The following is a 20,322-nucleotide window of genomic DNA, read 5'->3' as shown; positions in this document are numbered from 1 at the left end:
TGGGAAGAACAAAAAGAGAATATCAGGCAACTATAAAATGGGAAACAAAAAAAAATTAAGAAAACTACAAAAGAAACAGACTTGCGAGTAACTATATCCAGTATAATTTATCACCAGAAACACATAAATAGGATTGTGGGTAAAACTTAACCTGTGAGGAACATAAAAGTAGCACTCAAATATCTAGATGAGGAAATGATGAAGAAACCGATGGTAACTATTATACACCTAAGGTTGAAATATGCAGCAATAGTGTGTTCATCAAGTATAGAAATTAATATAAAGGAATTGGAGAGGATTCAGAGATCAGCAACAAAGTTGGTTCCAAGTCTTCAAGACTTATCATATGAAGAGAAATTGAGAAGGTTGAATCTACAGATGTTGGAACAACGGAGGGAGAGAGGAGACCTGATTGTGGTGTATGGGCTGATGAATGGATTAGAAAAAGTAGACCAAAAGGATTTGATAGCATGGGATGCAAGAGATTTAAGAGGACATGTAAAGAAGTTGAAAAAGGCCACCTGTAGAAGGGATATTAAAAAGAACAGCTTTCCTCAAAGAATAGTAGAAACATGGAATAGCTGGGAAAAAGATGTGGTTCATGCAAGGTCAATTCATGATTTCAAGACCAAGTTGGATGATGTTAGATATAGAGATGGGATAGCACAAGCATAGCTCCCCTATCCATATACCACAACTAGGTAAATACACACAAAGGCACATATGACATCATAATTGTGCAATCTTCTTTACTTCTTTTCTTATAGAGATCATAAATAGTGGAGTCCATAGGCCAAGCTTGGCATGAAGAGCAATTTTGTGGTTTTTAAGATGCATCTTGTAACTTAAAAAATCTTAAAAAGGGCCATTATTGTGTATAATTGGAGTGAGGTGGCCATAGCAGCAAGACCATTTTCTCACCACTTGTCTCCAAATCTTGTTTTTATAAGTATTTTTTACAAACTGTACTTATTAACATCAGTGTGTACAGTATTGCTTGTATAGTGTTGGGTATAATATATGTTGAGGAGGAATTAATGTGGAAATTTCTTTTATTTCTTTTATTATGTTTTAGATTTTTTTGTTAAGGGTAAATTATGGAGAAATAAGGCAGATAAATGTGTCATTTTGATATTTTTATCTATTACCTTGTGTGCTGCAGCATGAAAGATAAAATCAATTTGTCCAAGATTCAAACCCAGAATGAATTGTATGTGAATAGAGTGTGCTGACCTGTGTTTGACTACTTGGGTGTTGGATATAATAGCTTTTGACTTGGTATTAGATCTTTATTTCTAAAGTAAATGGTAACAGTACTGTTTGCTTGTGATTAGCTTTATGTTGTGGCTGTGCTTTTTTAAATGACTTTTTTCCCCCTAGCACTGCCCACTGCATAATAAAAAAAAACTTACTTATGATGATTAATAGTAGCAATGGCTTCTTATTGCTCTCTTTCAGCTAGTGTATGTGTCAGCTGATGATTTCATCCCTGAGATTGAGTCATCAGTCACAGTCCTGCAGGAGTTTTTCACACGGCGAGCCAATTCCTATTATCGTGATGCCCTCTTCTTCTTCTCCCTCCACCTGCATCAACTTTTGCCTGGCTTGGAGCGTGTCATTCTGATGGACATTGACATTAAGGTCAGCAGGAAGGATACACTTAAGTGCTTTTGTTCACTATTAGTTGCTAGGAAATCTAGTGAAATAGATGTGGATCTTGCTGTTGTGTTTAACCCTTACCATCTAGGGTTGTATAAATATGTCCTGGTGGCTATTCACTCCTATCCATCCATGGACATATATAAACGTCCTGTTTCAGTTTAGTTTACTATCAACCTACGACATTTTCTGAGGCATGGAAGGTTCAAAGAAAATTAATGTAGGTAACTTCAGAAATTTTTTTGCAGCCAAGAACATATTATATTTCTTTTATTGCTGTAAAACAATGAACTATTGAGACGGCTGATTATGCAACAGTAACGTGGAATTCATTCAGCAATTTAATGGTGTATAATACAAACTAATTGAGTAATTACTCTTGGCGCAGAAAGAAATTATATAAGATTCTGTGGATGATGCATTTCAAAATTGGTGTGTGTGGCCAATACCCCGGGTACAGGGCCTGGAGCAATTTGAATCTCTCAGGGTGAATAGGTTAAGAAAACTGAGGTTTTAGGATCATAAGGAGAGTAAGGACAAACGAACAGGCTTCAGGAGAAAGTTCCTGTGGATATTTAAAAGAAGTACTCAAGGATAAGAAAGAACATAAGAAATAAGGGAAGCTGCAAGAAGCAACCAGGTTTACAAGTGGCAGTCCTTGTATGAAATATACCTACCTATTTCCACCTATCATCCCCATCCATAAACCCATCTAATCTTCTATTAAAGCTCCCTGATGTCCTAGCACTAACAACATGATTACTGAGTCTGTTCCACTTATCTACCACTCTATTTCAGAAACCAGTTTCTTCCTATCTTTTTCTTAAACCTAAATTTTTCAAGGTTGAACCTGTTATTTCTTGTTCTATCCTGGTTGCTGATCCTAAGAATTTTGCTTACATCCCCCTTGTTATAACCCTTATACCACTTAAAGACTTCTATCAGGTCCTCTCTTAAACTATGTCTCTAAAGAATGTAAATTTAACAGCTTCAATCTCACCTCGTAAGGAATACTCATCATCCCCTCTATCCTTTTAGTCATTCTCCTCTGTGCTGATTCTAATAGACCTATTTCTTTCCTGTAATGTGGGGACCAGAACTGCACAGCATGGTCTAGATGGGGTCTGACCAGCGCCAAGGATAACTTTAATATTACTTCGGGCCTTCTACTTTTAACACTCTTAAAAATGAAATCTAATACCCTATTTGCCCTGTTTCTGGTCTCTATGCATTGTTTTCCTAGATGGAGTTCAGAGCTAACTATAACTCCTAAATCTTTCTCATACCCTGTACCTACCAGAGTTTCGTTGTTTATTGTGTACTTACTGTGTGGGTTTTCTCTACCTATGCTAAGTACTTTGCATTTGTTGATATTAAACTGCATTTGCCATCTGTCCGTCCATTCATTCATCCTATCAAAATCTGCCTGCAAGGCGATGGCATCTGATTCTGACCTAATTAATCTACCTATCTTTGTGTCTTCCACAAATTTACTAACATCACTACTAATTCCGCTATCCAAGTCATTGATATATATATTAAAAACAACAATGGCCCTAATACTGATCTCTGTGGCACCCCACTAATTACATGACCCCACTTGGATTTAGAGCCATTTATTACAACTCTTTGTCACCTGTTGCTTAGCCATGACCTTATCCAGCCTAACACCTTCCCATCTATCCCGTGTGGCCTAACTTTTCTCAGGAGCCTTGTCAAATGCTCTACTAAAGTCCAGATATAAGATGTCATAACTATTACCATTATCTACTGCCTCGTACACTTTACTGTAAAAACTTAACAAGTTCGTCAGGCAAGACTTCCCCTTCGTGAAGCCATGCTGTGACTGATTTATCTAGTTATGTTTGTCTAAATACTCTCTAATGTTCCTCACTATTATTGACTCCAATATTTTACCACAACTGAAGTTAAGCTCACAGGTTTATAATTAGATGCTAAAGTTTTATCTCCTTTCTTAAAGATGGGTACTACATTAGCCTGCCTCCACATTATTGGTACGTCACCTGACTTAAGGGATTTCCTAAAGACAGAAACTAACGGCTCACTAATAACCTCTTTGCATTCCTTAAGTACTCTGGGATATATTTCATCTGGTCCTGGTGTCTTGAACTTTTTTAGCCTATCTGTCTCCTGTTTCATTATCTCCTTAGTTATGGAAATATCTGTCAGCTTCTCATTCTCATCTGCTCTAAACATCTGTTCACTATTTGGCATATCCTGCATGTTTTCCTGAGTGAAGACAGTTAAAAATACTCATTCAGAATTTTACTAATCTCCCCAGAACTAACCAGCTCTCTATCTGCTGCCTTTAAGAGACCTGTAGTATCCTTATTCTTCGTCCCGTATACCTGATAAAATCCCTTGGGGGTCCATCTTCCCCTGACTGGCTACCTTTAATTCATAATTGCCCTTAGCTTGTTAACCTCCTGACTGTTCTAACTGATTCATTATACTGTGACCATAAAACTTGTTCACCTGTCTCTTATATATACTGTCTCTTATATATATACTTCTCTTCTGTCCTATATAATGTTTTAACCTAGCAGTCATCCATTTAGGATCATTTTTCTCTGATCTTATTGCTCTATATGGGATATTTGTAAACTGACTGTATGCAATTTATCTACGAAATATTTATACAACTCATTTACCTTCACTTCACCTAATCCACACATTTTGGCCCCTTCCATCCTCTCCACTCCCTCATCAACTTGCCTTGACCTCACCTCTCCTATTTCAGCATGATTTGACCCTCCAACATACTCACACTTATCCCCCCCCCCCCCCCCCCTCTCTCTCTCTCTCTCTCTCTCTCTCTCTCTCTCTCTCTCTCTCTCTCTCTCTCTCTCTCTCTCTCTCTCTCTCTCTCTCTCTCTCTCTCTCTCTCTCTCTCTCTCTCTCTCTCTCTCTCTCTCTCTCTCTCTCTCTCTCTCTCTCTCTCTCTCTCTCTCTCTCTCTCTCTCTCTCTCTCTTTTTTCTAGACACATCTTCACTCCTCTTGTCCCACACCCTCACACCTCACTTCACCTCTCTCATCCTGCCTTATCTCTAAAAGTTTTTTCCCATTTTAATTTGTACCTAATTTCCCATGTTTTAAAAAATTTTCTTTTTTCTTTTTCTTTTTTATTTATTTATTTATATATTTATTTTTTGCCATGGATGGTGCTCTCTTACATAAAAAAAAATGTACCTCATCATATCTATCGTATATCCTCCTTAGGTAAAGGGTGACGTGGCAGAGCTTCACTCCCACTTTGAGAGATTCACACCAGGTAACGTGATGGGCATGGCACAAGAGCAGTCTCCAGTGTACCGCCACCTGCTCTCAGTCTACCGCCGTAGCCACCCCAACACCACCCTTGGCAGTCCCCCATCAGAGGGTGGCTTTACTGGCTTCAACAGTGGTGTGGTGCTCATTGACATCAATAAACTGAGGGAATCACAAATAATAAGTGAGTGCTTGTAATAATTGTTCTTTAACAGTGGAAGCTAAATTTACAGAGTGCATAAGTACATGTTTTGGATCCTTGGATAGGGAGAGATGGAGGCTCTTCTGCTGTGTCCCATCCCTTGGAAGATGCTCGTAGAGAGAGTAAGGCTTCAGAGAAATAGATATATAGAATGATAATGTCTGTGTGTATGATTGTGAGTGAAGGAGTGTATGCCTTGGTTACCTACCCACCTTTGTGAGTATTATTAACATTGCTTCTGCATTGTATTGTTATGAAAATATGAATAAATTATGTCAAAACTTAAAGATCTTTTAAGTGTCAAAAATTTAGAATTCTGAGTAACCTGTTATATAATTTCAATGTAACTTTTTTTTTTAAGTATACATGTTAGTGAAGGCATCTGTGGAATAACTGTGGCTCTCAAGTATTCTTCCTCTTTCTTTGTTCCCTGGTCACACAGAGAGCTATCAGAAGAGACCCAAGTTGGTGGAGCGAACACAGCACTACAGCTTCCAGGGCCACTTGGGAGACCAGGACCTGTACACCCTAATTGCCCTCGACCACCCGGAGCTCTTCTACTCCCTCCCCTGTGGCTGGAACAGGCAGCTGTGTGACTGGTGGCGGGGGCATGGTTACCAGGCTGTGTTTGACTTGTACTTCAACTGTCCAGAAGAGCTCAAGATCATCCACGGCAACTGCAAGACCCCGATTCCTGATGATTTGTGAGGTCAGATGGTGGTGGTGGTGGGGCTGGGATGCATAAGGCAGTTGAGATAACTCCTGCACAGGTATTATGTATGGTGTGTGGCAGTAACAGGATTACTTACATGAGCTTCATATGGCAGGACACAGGGTTGTGTGGATTCCATGAGCATGAATGTGGGATCAGCCTTAGGGATGTGATGTAAGGTCATTGTACAGGCTTCATCATCATCTTCATTATCATTGTCATTATTTTCATTATCATCATCATATTATCATCATCTTCATTTTGAAAGGCTCATCGTGCCTGGCCTGTTCACTCACTGATGGCTCTTCAGCTGCATAATCTTCAGCAGCCTTTCTGCACAAACATGGCTCTGAAGTGCTTATGAACCTTGTCATCCTAAATTTTGGGAGGTTTACCTTTAAGAAGTGCTATTTATATTCATATCTAATTCTTTTCATGTGTTTGCTCTTCACTATTCTCTCAACATGTCCAGACCATTCCAGTCTAGTTCCTATTCCCTCTCTCAAATTAGTGTCTGTGATCTGTGGTCTGTTTTGCTGTGCTGCACTATGCATGAAGGGTGTGAATATTGTATTTCACTGACCATATTTCACTACCAAAGACACTTTTCTTTGTACAGTCCACACATGGATCAAAGAGAGAGTCCCTGTTAGTGATGTGATTTGCAGAACTTCCTGCATGTCTCTACACAAACACACACTACCCATACACAAATCACATTTCCCAAGTAAAATAATCTTTCTGTACACTGAAAGACTTTTTATTCAGGGGAGTCTGTTAGAGCTTGTCTGTCTTATCCACCTCCTACATTCTGCCACACAGTTTTAGACTCACTCCATCTCTTGTGCACCCACATTTGATATACACTTCATGCAAACTGTGCATAGCAATTACAATAAAGTAACAATGTCATTGCCCTTATGTGAGATTTTTATTTTGATCTATTTTTATTTTATTTTTATACACCATTAAAATATACATTGCTAATTACCACCTTTTTCTTGTAACTCACACATTTCTCATGTACAATATCACATTTTCACTTCATCTTAGTCAAAATGAAAACCACATTTTATTTTTTTCCTTCTTTATCCCATAATTTCCTCAGCTTAGTTTCTGAGACTCAGTCTTCGATGTGTGAATTTAGGTGTATCTTCTAGCTCAGTCTATTTTGCTCAATGAGTTTAAATGTATTTTCTAGCTTTATACATTGCCTTCTAAATATTCTGTTGTGCTTCCATATAAATACTCTGTCATACTTCTAATTCCATCTTCAATCCCTTCTTCTCTCTCACCATAGCATCAGATGAATTACTCCACTGCCAAATCACTTTATATGATCATATGTCATTTAAATACATTTAATATTTCACATATACTACCTAATTCACAATCTGAGCAATTACAAAAAGTAATGAGTCAGGCTGCCCCTGGCTGGTAGGTATTAAGTGACTCAGTCTTTTCTTAAATATTGTACTACACACCAATACTCATATAGCCTTAGCAATCTCTAGTATTCACTCTGTACTTCTTTGAGGCATAACTGTTCTCTGTGTGTGCTCTTACATAGCAGGGCTATGGTTATTAAGTTCATTACCAAAAGTTTAAATTCCTCTTTCTTCTAAACTTTCAATTGTTCATATGATCATCTCAAAAGTAGGTCTTGACTCCTGCAAGGTTATGGGAAAAAAAAATTCTGATACCATTGTTATCTTACTTTCATCTATATAGAGCCATCAAGAAAATCATGATTGTGTTATTCATCCTCATCACATTTACAACTTCATTTACCCATTTCACAGCCACCAACACACCAACATGTAGATCCTTATCATTGCCAGACAATATTTTGCCCTACAATATCATGAGGGACCAAATTTGACATACTGAGTAAAAGTTGGTTGGGGAGAGTTCATAGTGGAAGAAGGACATCAGAGGAATGGGACTATTTTTCTTGCTGGGAAGATGCCATTGGCAGCAGAGTGATCCTAGTTTATGATTTTCTTCTGCCTTTCTATGCTTTATATGCCAAGCATTTGTTTTTTTGCTGTCAAAAATTGTTGAATGTACACAGACATTTGTATACTTGAAATGGTGTTCTATATATATATTTTTTTAATACACTTTTATTATTATTATTATTATTATTATTATTATTATTATTATTATTATTATTATTATTATTATTATTATTATTATTATTATTATTTGAAATGGTGCTCTTATAGTTTTTCAATATCAAGAGCATAAGCTAAATTTTTATTGAAGGGAGAATCAAAGTAGAGTTCAACTTTTACTCTGTTTATCTCTCAGTTTCACTTTAATTAGTTATGTATCTTTAAGAAATGCAACCAGTAGTCTTGTAGATGCTTCTTTATGTAGAAGTCAGTCTATTTTATTTTCTTAATATTGGAAGAGATGGGCTTACTTTTACTGAAATTGAAATGGAAGGTTGTGATGATAGTGGTGGTGATGCTGGAGCATCAGGAGCCAAAGTCATGGTGATGAGAGTTGGGCGAGGTGGTGGTGAGCCAGACAGTAGCAGAGTGTGGTGGTATTCAAGAGATGGAGATGCCACTTGAAGCTTGTCATTCCCTCATTTTTCTGTCAAAGTACAGTTGTGCTTTATTGGCATTTATACTCTTTCTTGAATGTGGTAACTATTTTTTAGCTGTTTTGTAAGGGTTATGAGCTGCAGTAGAAATGTGATAACAAAAGAGCCAAAAAAAGGGTAATGTGTATTTAATATGTTTAAGGAGCATAAGGTGGTAAGTCCACCTCCAGCATGAATATGTAATGTATTTATGACTTGAATCTAAGGTGAGGAGAATGAGGAGAGGAAAAACATAACACTACCGAGGTAACAAATTCCTTCTAGTATACAGTGGAACCTTGGTTGCTGAATACCTCTCATGTCAAAGAAATCAGTTCCTGGTGAAATTTTTTCATACAAAAATTGTTGTGGTTTTCAGTCAGTCTCCATTCCCACACAGGCAAGTCAGCAGCTGTATGGTCTCTGGGCTCCGAGATAAGACATGCCTTTCCTTGAATTTCATTGTTTTGCTGTTTTATGAATTTTTATTAAAAAACATCATGGAGCTAAAGAATAGCAATAATGGCAGCAATGTGAAAAGTAAGATGGTTAGAAATCATGATAAAAGCGATGGAAGAAAACACCCAAACATGAAAATGGAATTTTTTGTCCTGCATCTTCCTATGCAGTTCAGTACAATGTATAGCAAAATCAGCATTTGATATGGTTGCCTGAATTTTTTTTTTTATCAAAGGGAACTCCCCCCCCAAACAATAATATCTCTCACTCTCCCTTCCTCTTCATCTTCCACTTTTGCCATCAACTTTCCTTTTCACCAGTAAAGAGAAGTAAAATTTTTATTTATGTATATTTTATCTATTTGTTATATTTATGGTTTTGTGTAGGATTCAATGATTTTCTTTGTTTTTGTATATGAAATTATGGATAAACTTTTGTTGTAAAGGTTTGAGTAAACAGTCATCTGGGGTTCAAGAATGGATTAATCCATTGCACATGAACTCGTTTGGGGAAAATGGTCCTGCTTTACGAACAAATAGATTTATGAACACCCTTTGGGGTTCCACACTTCCATAGAATTGTTCTGAAAGTATCTTTGGTTTTAGGTGACCTTGACTAAATGCAGTAAGACATTTAAATCAACTATCTAATTTTTTTTCTTTTTATTGAGAAATGTTCAATTTGATCATTATACCAGCCATATCTCTCTCTCTCTCTCTCTCTCTCTCTCTCTCTCTCTCTCTCTCTCTCTCTCTCTCTCTCTCTCTCTCTCTCTCTCTCTCTCTCTCTCTCTCTCTCTCTCTCTCTCTCTCTCTCTCTCTCTCTCTCTCTCTCTCTTTGATTGTGGTGTTCAACAATCTCATATTGGTGAATATTGATGTTATTTATTTAAGATATAGTTGTCATTTATGAAGTTCATTTAAGTATTTGCTTGATTAGTCAAAACATATAGCTACTTGTGTGTGTGTGTGTGTGTGTGTGTGTGTGTGTGTGTGTGTGTGTGTGTGTGTGTGTGTTTACCTAGTTGTATTGTACAGGGCATGAGCTAAAGTTCATTTTGTCCTGTCTTCATAACCATATTTATCCAGTTTCTCTTTAGACATGAAAAGACAGGCAAGGGAGACTGGGTGGTGTTCAAACCATCACAAACTGGGTGGTGTTCAAACCATCACAAACACCACTAAGCCTTCAAACAACACAGGGAGACATAAGCTGACAGCTGTGTGTGTGTGTGTGTGTGTGTGTGTGTGTGTGTGTGTGTGTGTGTATGACAGAATTTTTCATACTTTACATTATTCAGTCCTTTGAACATCTTGTGATTATCCCAACAGCAGACTCATCAACTCCGTCCATTCATCCATACATTCCAAGCAAGGTGCTGCTGCTTGGGTCATGAGCACCACTCTAATGAAATTTATGCACTTATTTTTCATTTGCCATTACTACTTACTGTACTCATTTCCCAGCAAATGATGCCATGTATATCAAGTGTGAGCAGGAATGATGTATGTTTGGAGCTCTAATATGGCAGCATGCATAGTACTACTAAAATAACCTGTAGTGGCTCATTCTTCATTCAGTTGATGCCACTATGATAGTTTGAGAATGCATGACTGAAAGAACAGAATCCAGATATATCCTGTTAAGAAGGAAAGGAAGATGATACTCTACTTGTTAAAATCTTCACTTGGTCTGTCCATTGAAGTAAGGCACTGCACATTTTAAGTTACACAAGAATTTGCAATTATTGTTCTAGAAATTCTCACTAGTTTTTGAAGCCATTATCAGTAGTTTGGATTCATGTATACAGTAGATGAATGACAAGAGTGAATTTTCATCACAACCTGTTATAAGCACTGCTCAAAAAAAAAAGGTGAAAATAATCATAAATAAAGAAATGATAAAAAGAAGTCTTGTATGTTACTAAACAAAATGTTTACAAAGTATAGCATTTCTTAGATGTTACTATATATATATATATATATATATATATATATATATATATATATATATATATATATATATATATATATATATATATATATATATATATATATATATATATATATATATATATATGAAAAATATAGATGCACAGATGTTGCTGCATCCCTTTATTTGTTACATTTTCATATAATACAGTCCCATCTTCAGACCCATCAAACTAAACAAGGTTTTTTATGAAATTACAACTCTTGAGGAAAGGAAGGAAGTGACTAACCTGGTCTTACTGTGAGGACCACCTTACCTCTGGTGACACCAACACATGAATGTATATCCTATCTTCTCCTAGGAGCCCATCACAGCAAGATAGGGTGTGTATTTACCTAGTTGTATTTACCTTTTTGAAATTTACAGGGCCTGAGCTATGCTCATGTGGTTCAATTTCCATATCTACACTTGACCAGTTTTTCTGTAAAGTTGTGCACACTCATTGCTGATACTACCTCCCCACAGAACTTATTCCAAACTTCTATATCTCTCTTTGGGAAACTATATTTCTTTGTTACTCAAGCATCTTCCTTTTTTTATTTTTTTTTTGCTGTGTCCTTGTGTGTAACTGGTATTTCCTACTTCTCTTAGCAGCAGTTTCTCATTATATATTTCTTCTGTATTCCACATTTTATAAATTGGTATTTCCCTTCCTTGTTCCAGTGTTGGCAGATTAATTTCCTTTAACCTGTCTTCATATCTTAATTCTATTTCTAGAACCATTTTCATTGCCATCCTTTGTATCCTTTCTAGTTTTTTTACATGTTTCTTCTTGTGGGGAGACCACACTGATTCAGCATATTCCAACTCAAGTCTAATCATAGTGGTAATTATCTTTCTTATCGTATCTTTATCCATGTAGTAGAATGCTGTTCCGATATTTCTCACCATTCTATGTGTATCTCTGAATATCTTTACATGTTTCTCCAACAGTTGACTATCCTGTATTATCACCCAGATCTTTCTTTTCTTGTACTTTTATTATTTTTTTAATTTCCCATTTTATATGCCCATTTTGGTCCCTTTTCACTTTTTCCCATTTCCATTACATGACATTTTTTCACATTAAACTCCATCTCCCATTTCTCCAGTCTCAGATTTTATATAAATCCTCTTGTAGAATTTTGCAGTCTTTGTTGTTTCTTATATGTCTTTGTAATTTTGCATCATCTGCAAACAAACTCGTGTAACTCCTTATTCCTTCAGGCATATCATTTATGTAGATCAGGAAAAGTATTGGTGCTAGCACTGAACCTTGTGGTACTCCACTATCTACTTTTCTCCATTTTGATTTTACATCTCTTACCACCATTCTCATTTCTCTTCCCCTTAAGAAACTCATCCATTTTTTTTTTTTGTTTTTTTTTTTTAATCGTCCTGTATTTTCTAGTTTCCACAATAGCCCACTATGGAGAACTTTATTGAAAACTTTTTTCAGATCTAAGTGCACACAGTCTACCCATCCATCCTCTTCTGTGTTATATCAGTCACTCGAATAAAAGCTCATCAAATTTATTACACATCACTTTTGCCTAAAGCCATACTGTTTTTTTTTTTATATTACATCATGATTTTCTAGAAATTCTATCCACTGCTTCTTTATCACTTTTTAACAGATCTTACATACTATGCTGGTCATTGATACTGGCCTATAGTTTAGTGGTTCTTCTTTCTTTCCACTTTTATAAATTGTCACTATGCTCTCTTTCATTCCTTAGGCACTCTTCCAGTTGATATTGAGCACTTAATTGTGTCATACACTGGTTCAATTAATTGCCTCTTGCAGTCTTTTTAAATGAAACATGATACTCCATCTGGTCCTATTGCTTTTTTCTCTTCCAATTCCTCCATCATTTTATAATCTTTAATTAATACAGTTTCCCACATTTTCTTTTTTATCTTCTTGTCTTTTGGTTCTTTATATTTTGATTCTTCTGTGAAAAACTTGTTGAAACTTTTTTTGTTTAGCAATTCACTGCTGTCTTTTGGGTCTTCATATGTTTCATCTCCATCCTTCAATTTTTCTAGTTTTCTTTTAGTTTATTTTTTTTCCATTTATGAATTTGTAGAACACTTTTAGTTCATCCTTGCATTTTTTAACTATATCCTTTTCATATACTATCTCTTCCTCACTTCTTATTTTCACATATTTCTTGCTATCTTAAAGTCTTCTTTATTTTTTTGGTTTCAATTTTTTTTCATTCTTATCCATGTTTTGCCTCTTTTTTATCTTTGCACTTGCACATCTTGCACTGAAACACCTGTTTTCCCCTTTCTTTAGGTTTGTATAATGGAACATATTTATTCACTCCTGTCTCATGTATTTGTTAGTCACTTCCTCCTCAAGAGTTGCAATTTCATAAAAAAAAATAAATAAATAAAAAAATAAAATATATATATATATATATATATATATATATATATATATATATATATATATATATATATATATATATATATATATATATATATATATATATATATATATATATATATATAAACTTTTTAGTTTAACAGGTCTAAAGATGGGACTGTATTATCCCAAAATGTAAGCAATAAAAGGATTTTTTTTTTTTTTTTTTTTTTTTTTATATATGTAGGAAGGGCACTGGCCAAGGGCAACAAAAACTAATAAAAAAATGCCCACTGAAATGCCAGTCCCATAAAAGGGTCAAAGCAGTGGTTAAAAATTGATGGATAAGTGTCTTGAAACCTCCCTCTTGAAGGAATTCAATTCATAGGAAGGTGGAAATACAGAAGCAGGCAGGGAGTTCCAGAGTTTACCAGAGAAAGGGATGAATGATTGAGAATACTGGTTAACTATTGCGTTAGAGAGGTGGACAGAATAGGGGTGAGAGAAAGAAGAAAGTCTTGTGCAGCGAGGCCGTGGAAGGAGGGGAGGCATGCAGTTAGCAAGATCAGAAGAGCAGTTAGCATGAAAATAGCGGTAGAAGACAGCTAGATATGCAACATTGCGGCAGTGAGAGAGAGGCTGAAGACAGTCAGTTAGAGGACAGGAGTTGATGAGACGAAAACCTTTTGATTCCACCCTGTCTAGAAGAGCAGTATGAGTGGAACCCCCCCAGACATGTGAAGCATACTCCATACATGGACGAATAAGGCCCTTGTACAGAGTTAGCAGCTGGGGGGGTGAGAAAAATTGGCGGAGACGTCTCAGAACACCTAACTTCATAGAAGCTGTTTTAGCTAGAGATGAGATGTGAAGTTTCCAGTTCAGATTATAAGTAAAGGACAGACCAAGGATGTTCAGTCTAGAAGAGGGGGACAGTTGAGTGTCATTGAAGAAGAGGGGATAGTTGTCTGGAAGGTTGTGTCGAGTTGATAGATGGAGGAATTGAGTTTTTGAGGCACTGAACAATACCAAGTTTGCTCTGCCCCAATCAGAAATTTTAGAAAGATCAGAAGTCAGGCGTTCTGTGGCTTCCCTGCATGATATGTTTACCTCATGAAAGGTTGGACGTCTATGAAAAGACGTGGAAAAGTGCAGGGTGGTATCATCAGCGTAGGAGTGGATAGGACAAGAAGTTTGGTTTAGAAGATCATTAATGAATAATAAGAAGAGAGTGGGTGACAGGACAGAACCCTGAGGAACACCACTGTTAATAGATTTAGGAGAAGAACAGTGACCGTCTACCACAGCAGCAATAGAACGGTCAGAAAGGAAACTTGAGATGAAGTTACAGAGAGAAGGATAGAAACCGTATGAGGGTAGTTTGGAAATCAAAGCTTTGTGCCAGACTCTATCAAAAGCTTTTGATATGTCCAAGGCAACAGCAAAAGTTTCACCAAAATCTCTAAAAGAGGATGACCAAGACTCAGTAAGGAAAGCCAGAAGATCACCAGTAGAGCGGCCTTGACGGAACCCATACTGGCGATCAGATAGAAGGTTGTGAAGTGATAGATGTTTAAGAATCTTCCTGTTGAGGATAGATTCAAAAACTTTAGATAGGCAGGAAATTAAAGCAATAGGACGGTAGTTTGAGGGATTAAAACGGTCACCCTTTTTAGGAACAGGTTGAATGTAGGCAAACTTCCAGCAAGAAGGAAAGGTAGATGTTGACAGACAGAGCTGAAAGAGTTTGACTAGGCAAGGTGCAAGCACTGAGGCACAGTTTTGGAGAACAATAGGAGGGACCCCATCAGGTCCATAAGCCTTCCAAGGGTTTAGGCCAGCGAGGGCATGGAAAACATCATTGCGAAGAATTTTAATAGGTGGCATGAAGTAGTCAGAGGGTGGAGGAGAGGGAGGAACAAGCCCAGAATCGTCCAAGGTAGAGTTTTTAGCAAAGGTTTGAGCAAAGAGTTCAGCTTTAGAAATAGATGTGATAGCAGTGGTGCCATCTGGTTGAAAAAGAGGAGGGAAAGAAGAAGAAGCAAAGTTATTGGAGATATTTTTGGCTAGATGCCAGAAATCATGAGGGGAGTCAGATCTTGAAAGGTTTTGACATTTTCTGTTAATGAAGGAGTTTTTGGCTAGTTGGAGAATAGACTTGGCATGGTTCTGGGCAGAAATATAAAGTGCATGAGATTCTGGTGATGGAAGGCTTAAGTACCTTTTGTGGGCCACCTCTCTATCATGTATAGCACGAGAACAAGCTGTGTTAAACCAAGGTTTAGAAGGTTTAGGACGAGAAAAAGAGTGAGGAATGTATGCCTCTGTTATGCCCTCAGCACACAAAGACGGGTCTCTGACACGGAAACAGTAGTCATTCCAAGGAAAATCAGCAAAATACCTCCTCAGGTCCCCCCAACTAGCAGAGGCAAAACGCCAGAGGCACCTTCGCTTAGGGGGATCCTGAGGAGGGATTGGAGTGATAGGACAAGATAAAGATATGAGATTGTGATCGGAGGAGCCCAACGGAGAAGAAAGGGTGACAGCATAAGCAGAAGGATTAGAGGTCAGGAAAAGGTCAAGGATGTTGGGTGTATCTCCAAGACGGTCAGGAATACAAGTAGGGTGTTGCACCAATTGCTCTAGGTCATGGAGGATAGCAAAGTTGTAGGCTAGTTCACCAAGATGGTCAGTGAAGGGAGAGGAAAGCCAAAGCTGGTGGTGAACATTGAAGTCTCCAAGAATGGAGATCTCTGCAAAAGGGAAGAGGGTCAGAATGTGCTCCACTTTGGAAGTTAAGTAGTCAAAGAATTTCTTATAGTCAGAGGAGTTAGGTGAGAGGTATACAGCACAGATAAATTTAGTATGAGAGTGACTCTGTAGTCGTAGCCAGATGATGGAAAACTCGGAAGATTCAAGAGCGTGGGCACGAGAGCAGGTTAAGTCATTGTGCAACATCTGTGCATCTACATTATATATATATATATATATATATATATATATATATATATATATATATATATATATATATATATATATATATATATATATATATATATATATTGTGTGTGTGTGTGTGTGTGCGTGCGTGCGTGCGTGCGTGCATGTTTTTTTTTTTTTTTTTCTTCTTCAATTCCTGGTAGAGCTAATATCAGATATGTCTAGCAAACAAATTTTAAGTTTGACAAGCTGAATATTGTTGAAAGTGGAATGCATCGGAAAGTCCTTAAATACTTTGTTGTTGTCTAAGTTTAGAATATTTATTGGTTGGCACAAATGCAGTACAGGACAGCAAGACAGGAGAAGGATTATCCTGGTGCCATCTGGCTGACAGGCATAAAGCTCATCAGGTGTCTGGTTAGAAAGGTGAGATATCCTTATTCCTTGTCTTCATCTTGAAAATTTTGATCCAAGTTTTCTTGGTTCATTTTGGAGTCAATATGGTGAAAGTAGAGATCATTGCAGTCCAGTATGACTGAGATTCCATATTCCATATTCCATGAGATATTTAAGGGTGGCCTTGCTCATTGCTAGCACAATGTAGATCAAGAAGTGCATAAAGCATTGTGTTTCACTGAGGGAGATGAAAGTAATGAAAGTATGTTTACCACATCTGGTATGTCAAATTAAGGTGAAAGAATAAAATGTGATTGAAGGGATCAAAGACAGCACCTGAAGGTGGTTTGGCCAAATAGGAGTGGCAAAAAAAAAGAGGTAATGAAGAGTGTATATGAGTGTAATGGATGTGGTGAGTGGAAGTGGATGACCACAAATAAAATGGGTGTACTGGATTATGTAAGAAAATGGAATGAGAAGAGTGAGGATTAGAACATCCAAGGAGAGAATACAAGGACAGGAATACATAGATTCTTCTGTCATGGCTATTCCACTGAAGGTGATTCTTAACTGTGATTGTATATAGACAGATAGAAGTGACAGATTACCTAATATATACATTTGTGACTCTTTGCCTAAATGTCCATACTGTATATAGCTACCGATTTAAGTGACTAACTCTCCACAGGTATGCCAGAGAGGTAAGCTAAATGAAATGGTTTACCAGTGCTGATGACAAGGCAGGGAGCACCAGTCTTATGGTGGGTAGATGTTAATCAGTCTCCATGCTTGGGATTGGTGAGTTGACAAAATTAATTGCTTTAGTGTGTGTGTGTGTGTGTGTGTGTGTGTGTGTGTGTGTGTGTGTGTGTGTTCTCTGAATTGATTGAGTGTATGTATATATACAGTTTAATGAAAACTTTTGACAGCTTTAAGAACAGAGCAGCAACCATGTCAATAACAATTGCATAAAATAATTGGAGTAAAGTGTGAAAAAGAAATTAAGCATAAATAATGAGAAGATAATATGGTTAGTGAAGAGATAACAGGGTTTTTGATGTATAAAGCCCCTGGCCAGCTGACAGGTACAATTTTTTATATGTGAATGCTGCAACATTGTTCTCTTTTTTCTCGTATATTCCTCTGTCTTATCACCGTCTGCTTAATTTATTTAGTTCTCATTGTGTACTGCAAGTCAAGTGCAGAGGAATGTACAAAGAATATAGTATTTACTCTTTCTCTATCATTAACATAATTTACTTTGTTTACCATTATACATTGCAGGTTGTGGGAATAATGGAGTGAATATGAAGACTGAGCTTCTCCAGTGGCAGTGCATCACCCTCCATGCCACCCTTTGTGAGTATACAGTCAACAATACTCAGGATTAGAACTTCTGCCAATGTGAGTGTCACATTGCACAAACTGGCAACTTGGTCCTCCTTAGTCTGAAAAAATCTGCCAGGATAATAACTTGGCAACTTAGGTTGTTAGTCCTGCATATATTTTTGAAAGCATTGAATAATGGATTTAGTGTTTGACATTGACATAAGGGAAGGTTATCTTTTGTGACTGCTCCTTGCTTTGACTGTGTTTGTTTTAAACAGTGTTCTACTGAGATGATGTGTGATGCCTGGAAAATATACAGGCCATGATTACATAGTATGAATGTTAGCTTCACTAGAATGGTGAAACAAATTGAAAAATACACCACATGACTATTGCAAGTGGAAAGACTGAGTGCATTAGTAAAGAAGTGGAGAGAGGGATGCTAGGATGTGCCTCACCACAAATGTGGTGGTGGGCTGCCTCAGAATGTCTTGCATGGTATCAAGAGACAGATAAAGGTATAGCCTCAGCTAACAGCAACACAATTAAAAAACAAACATTTTGGGGCAGCCCACCACCATGTTTGTGGTGAGGTATGTACATCCTCGCATTCCTCATTGCTCTATTTCTTCATCAATGCACTTAGTCTTTTTACTCGCAATAGTTATGTAGTGTATTTTTTTAATTTATTTCACCATTCTAGTGAAACTAACATTTGTACTATGCAATCATTGCCTGTATATTTTCCAGGCATCACATATCACCTCAGTAGAATGCTTTGTTTAAAATAAACATAGCTGTATTGTTGGCCAAAGCAAGGAGCAGTCACAAAAGATAACTTTCCCTTCACACTGAATCCTGAATCTATTAGTCTAGATTCTAAAGAACATAGGCCCCTCATAAGTTGCCTTTTTTTATGTTTTTATGTAACAAAAAAGGCAACATGAAAAAAAAGGCACTTTATTACTTTCAAAAAAAGGGCACCTTTTTTGTGTAAAAAAAAGGGCACCTTTTTTTTTGTAATTTTTTTTTAAAGGGCACCTTTTTTTTCTCCAGACCAAGGATTTTTTTTCTTTCATAGGTTGCCTTTTTTTCATTACTTTTTTTTTTTTTTTTTTTTTTTTTTTGTCAAGGAAGGGCGAGTTGCCAGTTTGTGCAATGTGACACTCATGTCGCTGACTGTATGCAATGCTTGAGAGAGATAGGAGGGAGGAGTTAGGAAGAGAATGGAGAGAAATAGAGAGATGGAAGGGAAAAAATTAAAGTGGGGGAATAGGGGAGAGGAGGAGAAAGGGAACTAACAAGGCTGTGCTCCAAATTTGGAGGGAAGAAGGGAGCAAACTTTACCACTGGGACCAGGGCCAGAGCAGGGCTTCAGTCTTCAATCAGTTGTGTGTGTGTGTAGGAGGGGTTGAAAGAAAATAGTGAAGTAGTCTTGTCCTGTATTTTTATTCAAATGCAAGTTAAGTTAACTTAAAGGACTCTCTGGAGAAACAGATTAAAAAAAAAATCAATCAATCAATAACATAGTTGAGGAGTCTTGAGGACTTTGAACACAGTGTAGCTCATGTACCAGCACCAGCCAGCCAACATTAAGTCTTACACACCCATTTCCAGAGAGAAAGACAAAAGACCAGAGGCAAAGAGATGAGATGAGAATGTGGTCTTTTCTGCTCCTCAAGACCCCAGTAAACCTCTTCATTGGAATTGATGTTGGACTAGCAGCAAGACAGGTTGATGGTGAAACTCTCCTGGAAGCAAGCAGCACCTGTAAAGAAAGCATAAAGGATAGAGCAAATCATAGGATACTGGAACTGCCAAAATTTATCAGAATTCCTAGAAGCAAAATACAAAGGAAAACAATTTACAAGAATCCTTCATTTGTTATTGATAGAGGTTGTCATCCTGGAATGGCTGTCAGGTAGGCCAGTCAAGTGTCTTAAGGCCCTTGTCTGAGGATCGCATCTAAATATGATCCGTTTATTTTATCTCCATGTTATCTTTTATCAGATAGACTCAACAGCTTCATGTGTTCAGGGGTGATCAGAGGACACATTATACAGTGGAAGCTTGGTTCTTGAACTTAATTCATTCCTGAATGCAGCTCAAAATCTGAAATCTTCAGAAACAAACTGTCTTCCTCATGGCAATCAATGTAAAATTGTTAACCCATTCCTGGACACCCATCCACCATGTCTTTGTGGCTTATGACAGATGCTCCCACTGCCATGATGGCTACTCCACAACATATCCAACTCAGAAATTATTTATCCAGAAAGGATGTATTGAATGAACTTGGTGACAGAACCCATAATAAAATAATGTTTATACCATGCAGGTATTCTCTACATATGTCACTGATCTAGTTAAGGGAAACCTTACAGAATGACAGAAAGGA

General features: G+C 37.2%; 1 protein-coding gene and 1 long non-coding RNA gene across 6 annotated transcripts in view; one reads left to right on the top strand and one right to left on the bottom strand.

Moving 5' to 3' along the window:
- The window catches only part of LOC135090584 (xyloside xylosyltransferase 1-like), a 34,348-nt gene extending 14,351 nt beyond the window's left edge, over window positions 1-19,997 (top strand). For 3 of the 5 annotated variants that reach the window (XR_010262049.1, XR_010262046.1, XR_010262048.1), the window contains exons 4-9: window positions 1,459-1,641; window positions 4,901-5,132; window positions 5,593-5,859; window positions 17,284-17,393; window positions 17,880-17,954; window positions 19,542-19,997. Coding sequence is in view for 1 of the 5 variants with exons in the window: in XM_063987477.1 (XP_063843547.1) it covers window positions 1,459-1,641; window positions 4,901-5,132; window positions 5,593-5,858 (681 nt within the window). In the remaining 4 variants the exon portion in view is untranslated. Of the gene's footprint in view, window positions 1-1,458; window positions 1,642-4,900; window positions 5,133-5,592; window positions 10,825-17,283; window positions 17,394-17,879; window positions 17,955-19,541 lie in introns of those variants that run through there. The other 2 variants (XR_010262047.1, XM_063987477.1) reach the window with 2 other exon arrangements.
- On the bottom strand, window positions 19,355-20,322 carry LOC135090611 (uncharacterized). The gene is made up of 2 exons (XR_010262061.1): window positions 19,793-20,322; window positions 19,355-19,692 (listed from the first exon to the last, which is right to left on the bottom strand). It is a non-coding gene; the product is annotated as an uncharacterized LOC135090611 (long non-coding RNA).

The sequence above is a fragment of the Scylla paramamosain genome, chromosome 3 (assembly GCF_035594125.1).
Source record: "Scylla paramamosain isolate STU-SP2022 chromosome 3, ASM3559412v1, whole genome shotgun sequence".
NCBI lineage: Eukaryota > Metazoa > Arthropoda > Malacostraca > Decapoda > Portunidae > Scylla > Scylla paramamosain.
Note: the sequence above shows the minus strand (reverse complement) of the source record. Positions and strands in the feature narration are given on the sequence as shown.